The sequence below is a fragment of the Nelumbo lutea genome, chromosome 1 (genome assembly GCF_056320005.1).
Source record: "Nelumbo lutea isolate HS-2025 chromosome 1, American lotus-T2T, whole genome shotgun sequence".
Lineage (NCBI taxonomy): Eukaryota > Viridiplantae > Streptophyta > Magnoliopsida > Proteales > Nelumbonaceae > Nelumbo > Nelumbo lutea.
The window spans coordinates 145,968,284-145,979,418 of NC_142684.1; the positions used below are offsets into that span (position 1 = coordinate 145,968,284).

At 37.8% G+C, this 11,135-nt stretch overlaps 1 protein-coding gene across 1 annotated transcript; it reads left to right on the forward strand.

The window, feature by feature from the left end:
- The first annotated feature begins 5,054 nt into the window (after nucleotides 1-5,054).
- Nucleotides 5,055-8,574, forward strand: LOC148878177 (isocitrate lyase-like). Its single transcript, XM_088950213.1, has 3 exons — nucleotides 5,055-5,302; nucleotides 6,398-8,000; nucleotides 8,183-8,574. Exons 1-3 carry the CDS (start codon nucleotides 5,258-5,260, stop codon nucleotides 8,278-8,280), a joined length of 1,746 nt encoding a protein of 581 aa, XP_088806339.1. The 5' UTR covers nucleotides 5,055-5,257; the 3' UTR covers nucleotides 8,281-8,574.
- Nucleotides 8,575-11,135: the final 2,561 nt, after the last annotated feature.

The following is an 11,135-nucleotide window of genomic DNA, read 5'->3' on the forward strand; positions in this document are numbered from 1 at the left end:
CATAGTTTCCTACACTCCCAATTGCAGGGTGCCATGTCAACATTGGCATCACATGTAGATTTTTCATGTGCAAATAGACTTAACAAGCACTTGAAACATCCGTGCATATCTTATTATTTTTAAGATAAGAAAAATTACATTAAATTTTAAATGAAATAAAAAATAGGGATAAGAGAAGGGTTTCTTCGTCTATCTCTTTGGGTTTCTAACTTTCTCAAATGCTATTTCTTCTTCTTGCTCAAGGCTTTTCTCCACCGAATAACATGCTTGAGCATTGATGGATTATGGATGGAGAACTGCAAGCTTGAGCACCGGCCAACCATGGACAGAGAACTACACACCTGAGGGGTTGAGACAATCAATATAGGAACTCACTTTGACCTTTCTCTAAATCATTAATTAGATTAGCAACGATAATCTTAGAATAGAGGGGATCTATAACTAGTTACAGATTTTTACACGTAATGTACAAAATATACATATTCAAACAATGTGGATTTCTACAGCACCCAAACAATGCATTTGGTTGAACTCTACCATTGTTGTAGCTTGGTTTGACAAGACAACACATGCCCCACATCCGCATCCAAAATCCAACCCTAACTCTCATATGTTTCACCTTCTATATGATAAATTCAAGATAGAAGGCGACTTTTTATTCTAAGATTATCATTGCTTATTTGCTTAATGAAATCAAGAGAAAAGGCCAAACAAAATAACTTTATTGTTGGTCTCAAATGTGTTTCATCGATGGTCTGTTGATGCTCAGGCATGCTTAGTTAAGTGGTGGAAAGCTAAGCCCTATTTTTAGAAATCTTAGGAATTTCTCTATTTTTTATTTCATCTAAATTAAATTATAATTTTTCATAAATTAAAAATAAGATAAAGATGTCTGAAATGTTGAAACATCGGTTAATTTTGCTCACACATGGAAAATCTACATACGCATAGGAAATCTAGATTCTCAAGAGGCTATGCTTGCGTTATAGAAAGCAGAGTTGGAATCTATTGCACTTTTTTGTGCTGCACTTTCATTCACATGTGTCTCGTTACATGTGTGCATTATGACACCACACATGTCATTAGAAATCTATCGAAATGCAGCATAAAAAGTGCAGCAATCATCACATATGCTTATAGGGGGCTGAAGTTGTTAAACTGTCAATAGAGTCCGAGAATCCAACATCGATTATTTTTCGACATAGTTATCAGGACTTACATCCGCTTAATAATCGGATCGAAGGGAGATTTGGTTCATCCGATCAAAGTCTAATTAAAATTTATTTATATAAAATTATATAAACTTTATTGTTAATAAATTCAATATTATATAAATAAAAAATTAATTAATGTTTAAAAACCTTTTAAGATTTTCCTTAATTTAGAAATAATATAGTGTATTAAATTTTAAAGTTCCAATAATGGATTGGATTTAGATGTAACTAAATTTGATAGGTATCAGACCTGGTTTCGTTAATTACCATAAAGTGGTGTTTTAAGACCAAGGCCCCAAGGGAATTGAATGAGAGTTTGGATCTCCGACCCACAAGAACTTTGCCCACATCTACCCACATAGCATCTCAGCTACACATGCGGAATATCTCATCTTCCTATATAGTATTATGTATGGGGAGATGTTCTGAATGCATGAAGGTAGTAGTTGTGGGTAAACATGGGCAAAGTTGTTGTGGGCAGGAGATACAAGGTCATTGAATGAATACTTGATTTGATTTATATGTTTAGTAAAAAAAATAAAATAATCAAATCAAATAGAAAAACTTGAATAATAGTGATTATATTGATATTTAATGGTTGATACGAAATTCAGGGACCCACTTTCAAGGCGATGATGATATCAGGAAGTTGGGATTGCCTGCCAACAAAATACATTAATTCCAACCCTCTACCAATATCATCTCATACTGCATATCTCACAATAAAATTGGGATGTTTAGGACGTGCATACGTATGAGATATGCGGTGTGAGATGGTATTGATAGAGGGTTGGAACATATTTGTTGGTAGGTGATCCGGATTCGATATTAGGGCAAAAGGCAGTTCACCTAGCATTGAAGTCATTAGGATTGTCCAACTCCATTGACGGAACGTGCAACAACCAACTGGGAAGCATCCACGAGGAGCTTGCCCTCGCATCAACGAGGGCAAAAGGCAGTTCACCTCATCTGTAGTAAAATAACTATATGAAAGAGAATAAGGCCGTGACGTCTAGGAGTGGTGATGGATGGATGGATGTGTTCTTAGCTTTTGTATTGTAATGTTGTGACTAAAATGACTGTAATGTAAGTCATGTTCTCTTTTCATGTTTCTTTTCAAACTTGTCTTAGTCTTCTCCTCATGGGCTCCTTGTCTATATATGAAGAGTTTTTTCCTCTCTTTTGCTTTTCATATTTATAAGGTCATATTCGGCCAATAAGTGGTTTGGAAAATAAGAGTTTACATTAGCACCCCACAATACATTCCAACGGTGTATTGAGAACATTTCTTGATAACATTTACGAGAGATGATCTCAATCCACACTGAGATGTGCATGTGGAGTGTCTGTGGGGTGCCCCTTGTGGAGCTTTAATGTGATCTCGGAAAATAAGTACTTATTTGAATAATTACTTATTAGTGTTTGAGGGTATTTTTGGTGACTTACTTAACCAAAAAGTATTTATTTTTTGTGAAATTTATAATTATAACCCTATATTAAACTATTTCGATGAAAATGACAATTCTAGCCTTCAAGACAAACATGGGCCCATGTGTCACACACATGGCACTATTAAATAATTTTTTTATATAAGAGAATACAATAAATAATTTGAAAAAATAATTTCTTGTAATAATAATAATAATAATAACAATAATAGTAATAATAATAATAAATAATATTTTCACGATTAATCTATCTATATATAGATAAACTAAAATCACAAGAAAATATTAGCATTTTAACCACAATTTCTACTTGGATAAATTGGATATTAACATTTTCATAAAAAAGAATTGCTAGGAATATAACTAGCATTGAAGAGGCTACCCTCGACTAGTTGTGTTTGCCTCTTTTCCAAACATAGATCTGGGAGAAAATGGCAAAAAAATGGGTCAAAACCCAACACAGCAGAATCGCAGCCCAAAACGGTGAGAAATCAAGAAAAAAAAAAGGGGGATTTCACTTACATGAACTGTGAAACCCTCCCTGGTTGCTCACGCCTCCACCTAGGTTCACTACTGTCACCTATGATTCGTACTTTCGTAGGAATGAAAAAACGGTAAGGTTCTATAGAAAGGGGCAATGTGGGTATTTCGAAATTTTTTGAATATAATTTTGTCCCAAGCACTTAACATTAACAGCCCTGAGCCAGATTATCTTTTAAGCATCTATTTTTAAAATAATTGCTTATTCTTGACTTTTATGCCAAACATCAATAAATGCTTATTTACCACACTTATTGTGTCATTCCACTTATTATTTTAAGTAGATATTTGAATAAATACTTAAAATAAATGATACTCCGCAGCCACCAAGTAGACAATGAAAACGTTATAAATAATAGCTATTTGGATATTCTCTTCCTTGTAATTTACTTTCACGGTTTCACCCTCTGGCTTTGGCTATATAGCTCTAAGTTTCGTTGGTTTTGTTGGGTAATTAGTTAATTTTTAGACTTATCATACTGCAAGCACAACAAGAAAGTAAATCAGAGGTATAACAGATGTCGGATGAAAATGTCATGACTTAAAAAACCAATCCCAAGTCATTAATTACTTGAAACAATATATTGGTCAAATAAGTGGAGGATAATCAATGTTTTCAAGCTGTGGTTGACCCAATCGGTCGAATCATCACTCGATTAGGATTCTGGTTTCGTTCGGTCAAGATCTGTCAAACGGTCACAACCATTGATTTTGTCAAGAAAATGGCTGGTTCGATCATTGACTCGTTTGATCCGGTGACTGGGTCACGGGTTACACATTCAATACATGTAAAACTTTTGAAAGCCATTACTTTATACTTAGATGTTTGATTGGGGTGATTTTTTCTTTTTATTTTAAATAATTTTTTGAGGTCTATGCATCCCAAGGGGCCATAGATGCCTTGCCTTGCTATTTTTGCAAAACCCCCCTTTTTACCTCAAATTACAAATTTTAATATTTTTTATAAATAAAAATAAAAAATGGAATTAAAAAATATAAATTTACATATAACATATATAAAACATATTTATACATTATTTATTGCTAAATTATATATTTACACACACATATATATATATATATATATATATATATATATATTGTACAGGCTTTTTTGTTTCAATTTTCAGAATATATTATTGTAAAGGAAATTAATGTTATTATATGCATGCCATTTTATTATATAAATAAATAAATTTATTTCAAAATTTATGATGTATCAATTAATTAATTTAATTTAAAAATGATATTTTGCTAAATTTTCATCGTTTCAAGTTTCATATAAATATTTTCAATTAATTTTTAACAAAATATAATATTAAAATCATTTTTAGATCATTTAAATCAGGCAATCCGAATTCGATTTGAATCCAGCATAAATCTGATCAATAAGAACCGATTTAAATTCAAGTATAAATTGCATCAAATTGAATATGCCTGCATCCGGTTTATTAATTCGAACAATTTGTAGCCCTAATTCGATTCCAATCCAAATGTTAATAAATTCAATTTGGATATAGGTACATTCCATCTACTTGCAGTTCTAATCATAATCTAAAATTAGGTTGATTAGGCTTAGTGCTCGAATTAAAAAAAAAAAAAAAACCCCAAGGACTCTTGCCATGGATTTTCCAAAAATAGGAAGCACTAAGAGGGAACTGAAGTTTGTTACTTGTTACATTCATCAGCTTACTTGAATTTGAAAATAAAGAGATGGTGACAGGACACAAAGACAATAAGACAACAAAGGTGACAATCCCATTACGGCGCACTATAGTTGTAGAACAGTAGCATTACACTACGTGCCTCCAGGCGCCACTCTATGTGCCAAGTTTCACCATTCTGAAATGACAAGGAGAAAATTAGTTGAAGTAAATTTTAAAATAAACAACAAAATCTTTTTACTCTGTTTGCTTCTCTAAATGTATTGAGTTGCATATATATACGATACGTTTGATCTCTCTTTCTGTCATAAATTGGCAAGTTAGAGGAGCCATTTCAAGAACATCTCATATATAGTTGTAGCAATCACAGATTTCTTTTAAGATTTTCTCCATGCCTGCATCGGTTTCAGTATCTTCAATGACGAGAAAGGATCAGGTTTTTTCTTTTTCTTTCTCTTAGTAGTTCGTTTATATTATAAGTCTTTATCTTATCAGTTTTATAAGATATTGTGTGAAATGGGTTTTTAGTTATTAACTACTTTTGGTTAGAATTCCAGCAAATTCCCTGAAATCGACTGGGTTTTGTATTATCAAAGTCATGGCATGGTTCTTTTGGTACATGAAAATGAAATGGATTCCAATATGGTCACTTGCTTAGTGCATGTTTCACAATTTAGGAATTCAAGAAATGTTGAACGGTTTTGTTAATGAGACATCAATTTTCTGATGATTTTGGTCTGTTTCTACAAGGAATCAAGTTATTGACATCCGTGTAATGATTTTTTGGTTTCTATTTACTGGGTATTTGAAGTACAAGGCAGATATAGACTGGCACTTTACGAGGTTCTCTTGTCTTTTGTTTATGGATCCCTTTAAAAAGAACAAAAGATCAATTAGCAAAAGATTAATCAATTATGTTTCAACCCAGTAATTCGAGCGAAAAATCCATTGAAATTGGCTGTTATATGAGATCTCTAAGTTCTCTTTTTATCCTATGCACTGGTCTCAGTTTTGGAGAAAGGAAAATTTTTTAATTAGTAGAGACTTGCTCATTTAATTTAGGTTTTCAAGGAAGGAAAGGCCTAATGGGGCCTAATGGAGAGGTGGGACCTGCTTGTCTTCTTAGAAAGAAATATTGGCAATTCAGAAATCTAAACATTAAATAAAACCAAACCATCAAAGGGTCCAACTACTGAAGTGGCAATTCAGAAACCTCTCACCAGTCACTACATGGGAGGTTAATTAGGTGATAAAGTGGGACGCCTGTTGTGTGGTATTCACAGTTAATTTAGTATATCATATGAAATGAACTGAACTGTGTTTTCCTAAGTCTCTCTGATCAATCGATATTTTGCATTTTTGGCTTCGAAATACATGAACAATAAGCCTAATATAGCTTGTCATGCATGTACCAATCAAATCATATAAAACTATATATGTAAATTGACATCTTACAGTAGTCAGAAACCTTGGATCAAAGTAGATTACAAATTTAATAAATCGTAATAGTAAAATGCTTAATTGCTTATAGATCACAGAGGAGGAAAGGGGGTTTGAAGCTGAAGTCGCTGAGGTGCAAGCATGGTGGAACTCCCATAGGTTCAAGTTAACTCGTCGTCCATACACGGCTAGAGATGTGGTCTCTCTCCGAGGCAGCCTGAAACAAAACTATGTCTCCAACCAACTTTCCAAGAAACTATGGAGCACTCTCAAGACCCACCAAGCCAATGGGACTGCATCGAGAACCTTTGGTGCTCTAGACCCAGTTCAAGTCACCATGATGACCAAGCACTTGGATACTATCTATGTTTCTGGTTGGCAGTGTTCATCCACACACACAACCACCAATGAACTGGGGCCAGACCTTGCAGACTATCCCTATGACACTGTCCCAAACAAGGTTGAACACCTCTTCTTTGCTCAAGAATTCCATGATAAGAAGCAAAGAGAGGCTCGAATGAGCATGAGCCGAGAAGAGAGAGCTAGAACCCCTTATATAGATTACTTAAAGCCTATAATTGCTGATGGGGATGCTGGTTTTGGTGGTGCATCTGCTACTATTAAGCTTTGCAAGCTTTTTGTGGAGCGTGGAGCTGCTGGTGTGCATATTGAAGACCAATCTTCAGTGACTAAGAAGTGTGGGCATATGGCTGGAAAGGTTCTGGTTTCGGTCAGTGAACACATCAATAGGCTTGTTGCAGCAAGGTTGCAATTTGATATCATGGGAGTTGAAACTGTGTTAGTGGCCCGTACGGATGCTGTTGCAGCTAATTTGATCCAGACAAATGTTGATGCTCGAGACCATCAGTTCATACTGGGTGCAACTAACCCTAGTCTCAAAAGCAAGGGCTTATCCATGATCCTATCTGAAGGGATAGCTGTGGGGAAGACAGAAGCTGAGCTTCAAGCTGCAGAGGACAATTGGCTATCAATGGCTCAATTGAAAACCTTCTCGGAATACGTAGTGAACTCAATTAAGAATATGAACATTGGGGAAGATGAGAAACAGAGTAGATTGAATGAGTGGATGAACAACTCTGGCATTGATAAATGTCTCTCAAATAATCAAAGCAGAGATATAGCGGAGAAGCTGGGGCTTAAGAACTTGTTTTGGGACTGGGACTTGCCTAGAACCACGGAAGGTTTCTACAGGTTCAGAGGATCTGTAATGGCTGCAGTTGTGCGTGGTTGGGCTTTTGCACCTCATGCCGACCTTATTTGGATGGAAACTTCATCCCCTGATATTGTGGAATGCACCCAATTTGCTGAAGGAGTGAAGTCCAAGTACCCCGAAATGATGTTTGCCTATAATCTTTCTCCCTCTTTCAATTGGGATGCGTCAGGAATGAGCGATGAACAGATAAGGGACTTCATACCTAGGATTGCAAAGTTGGGCTTCTGTTGGCAGTTCATAACTCTGGCAGGGCTCCATGCAGACGCGCTCATCACTGACACTTTCACCAAAGATTTTGCTCGGAGAGGGATGCTGGCTTATGTGGAGAGGATTCAGAGAGAAGAGAGGAAAAATGGAGTTGATACATTGTTTCACCAGAAATGGTCAGGCGCAAACTACTATGATAAGGTGCACAAGATTGTCCAGGGAGGTATCTCTTCCACTGCTGCCATGGGTAAAGGTAAGTCATCCTCTCCTTTTCATTTTATTCCATAATTTACTTGTACAGAAGAAGCTCATTAAATATGTCTGCATGCTATGCTGATTTTCATGTATCTAGACCTGAACAATTTTTGGTTATTTGCTCTAAACATGTAAACGTGCATGTATCTAATGTCTTCCCCTGAATGGGTTTAATTGAAGGAGTAACTGAGGAGCAGTTCAAAGAAACTTGGACTCGGCCAGGAACCATGAGAGTCAGAGAAGACGACAACATTGTCATTGCCAAGTCAAGAATGTAGAAGAAGGCAATACCCTATTACAAGGCCTACATAGAAATTCTACATTTGATTAAGTTTATCATCTTAATTATCTGCTCATCTTGGTATTTTTGCTAAAATAAATCTTTTTGTCTAATCCAAACCTGCCGAGTGCATAGTGCTGGACAGAGTTCTTAAGTGATCCTAATTCTTGTTAATGAATTAGGTTGCTGTTGAAGAATTGGTGGAGGGGTTGACTTGTTTACTACTGAGATTAAACCTTCACTGATACTGGGATTAAAATGGCATCTGAGCTCTATAATTGCTTTTGTTTGAGTTGACAGCGTACTTCAAATACAATTTCCCATCTTCTTGAATGTTTGTTGATCATGAAGAGCAGGTCAGTGAACTCAAACACATTCTGAGAAAATGAATTTCTCTATATTAAGAATCTTTGCAATGAAGAAAACAAAATCAAAACCAGCTTGTTTCTGTTACAGAGATAAAATTGGATTCCGTTTCTCTGCCCGTCCTCTCTCTCTTTCTCTCAATATTACCCCCTAGTCTCCTCGTCCAAATTCTTCAGAAAACCCAAAACAATCCTGAAATCTCACTGGGTTTCTTCAATTGAATCAAAACTAATCTAGGCTTCGAATCAGATCCCGATACTCACCACATTCTAATTGAACCCTAGCTTCTTCAACTGAACCACATGTCAGTCTCCAGACTCCAGCATAGAATATTTCGAAAGTGTCATGCATACAACACCTATACCAATACCTAAAATGACTTCCCAAATATTGTTTACCACAGTACCAGACATTTGTGTGATTTATGATGCAATACTTCAAAACTGGCCATCTCCCTTTACAGGAGAGAGGACCTGGACCAATTTGAGGCTTGAAATCAGATAATAATCCTTTGTCATGCTTCACAGATAGCTTATTCTAGAATTGCAAAGATAATAGAACCACAATCTATACCCAAGTTCTAAGAAGCAATTGAGCATTTAGAAAGTTATAGTAGAGAAACTTAGCTCTTACAAACAAATAGGCTCTGCAATTAAGAACCATTAGATTGGAACTTGACAACAAGTTATACCTAACCGCCTAGGTTGAAGCCACACAAAATAAGAGTTCTAGGCCAACCATCATGCGTTCTTCAGCATGCACGAATATAAATAGGAGACTTCGTCCAGAAAGTTTAAAGTACATACTTACAATATGTGCAATTTCAAGATTCAATTAGTCCCCCATCCCAGAAAGGTAGTAAACAGGTTCGTTTGGGAAATCCCAGTGTGTCCCTAAAATCCATTATGAACCTTATCTCAATTTTCTGTTTCTCCCTTATTTTCTATCAAACCCTTAGAAGCCCATTGCATTAACTCTGTAATCTTTAAATTTCACACAAGTTCAATGATTGTGTATTTCATGGTTTTCAAAGTACCTAGTAGCCTAATTACCAATGTGAGGTTAGGTGACAGGGTGTCACGGGGGTAGTTCTACAACGGAAGAAACCCGTGCGGCGTCCAGTCCAAGGTAGGCCAGGACAAGCCTTTGTGTGCTGCAAGGCTAGGAGTTGTCCGATGGGATGGCTCCACCAAGGTTAGTAGCACTGGATCATGACCTCAAGTCGCAAGGCTAAGAGTTGTCTGAAGAGGTGACTGGGCATCGATGTTAAGGGTCTCTTGTATGCCGATGATGAGGGCACTTGTGTGCCAATGATGATAGGCAACCGCTGGGCCGAAACACACCCGTGCGCTAGGGGCAACGGGATAGCTCAATCAGCTTGGGCAAGGGGCTGGCGAGGTGAAGGGTCATGCTTGAGCCAGGCCTGTATGCCAAGCCTCCCTTGAGTGTTGGTAGTGCAGTGCTGGTCCATGCACTGTCCTCATGAGCAAGTGTGCACCCATGAGGAACTCTGGTAGCCATGCTAGCCATTAACTAGGGCCGCCTCGCAAGTGATGATGGTCTAGGAGTGCCAAGGTTAGGCACCCAAGGAGATCGACCACCCCTCCTCAAAGAGTACATTAAGCTTTTGGTGGTCTGCCTGTAGATAACATCAATTCTCCCAAAAATCTTATAGGCAAAAATGACAGTGATGTCCCTTAACGTAAGCCTGCCAAGTGTAGGCAAGGCTAAGCCTATGTCAAACCGTAACAGGCTCCCCCACTCAACCCATTGTCGTCCTCGACAATGGTCTTTCTTGTGAATGGGCGTCTGTGTCCCGCGCCACCCACTTCCTTGCCAGTTTCAGGGCTCGTCTGGCTAGCCCGGGTCTTGCCTATGTTGGTGTCCATTTATGGGGACGGAACCATTTCACCATGCCGGCCTGCCTGAACTTCACCCCCTGTGTTGAGGTTACTCAAACCGCGCAATGGCTATGTTGTTGAACTGTGAAAGAAGGGCCCTCGAAGAAATGTGTGTGGTGCTTCGCGGAGGTCTGCCCCATGTATCATCTTACCTCAGGCTCGACTGTCTTCTGGGTAGCTTTTCAGTGGTGCTACCGAACACGCTGATAGGTCTACTCCTCATGTTGGCGATGTGTCCTGGGTACCCTTTCACCATGCTGGCCTACAGACTTCATCTCGCCGGTTTGGGTTACTCAAACCTAGCCATGACTTATGCTCTCTTGGCCCTTGAAACTATATTCTGCCTTGCTGACTCGGGCTACCTCTTCACTCCGAGGGGACCCCAATGTTCTGCTGCCTCAAGGAGACTTGAACCACAATGTGTGTGAGTGTGGCAACTTTTACGCATGAGTTGCCGAACATGTACTCGCCTTGTGTTGTGCGTTGTTGCTGTGAATGTTCTGCCTTGTTGAACTGAGCATGTCCTCCGAATACCTTGTCGATGCAGGGCCGCCATGCTCCAACGGCTAGTGTACCCACATTCCTA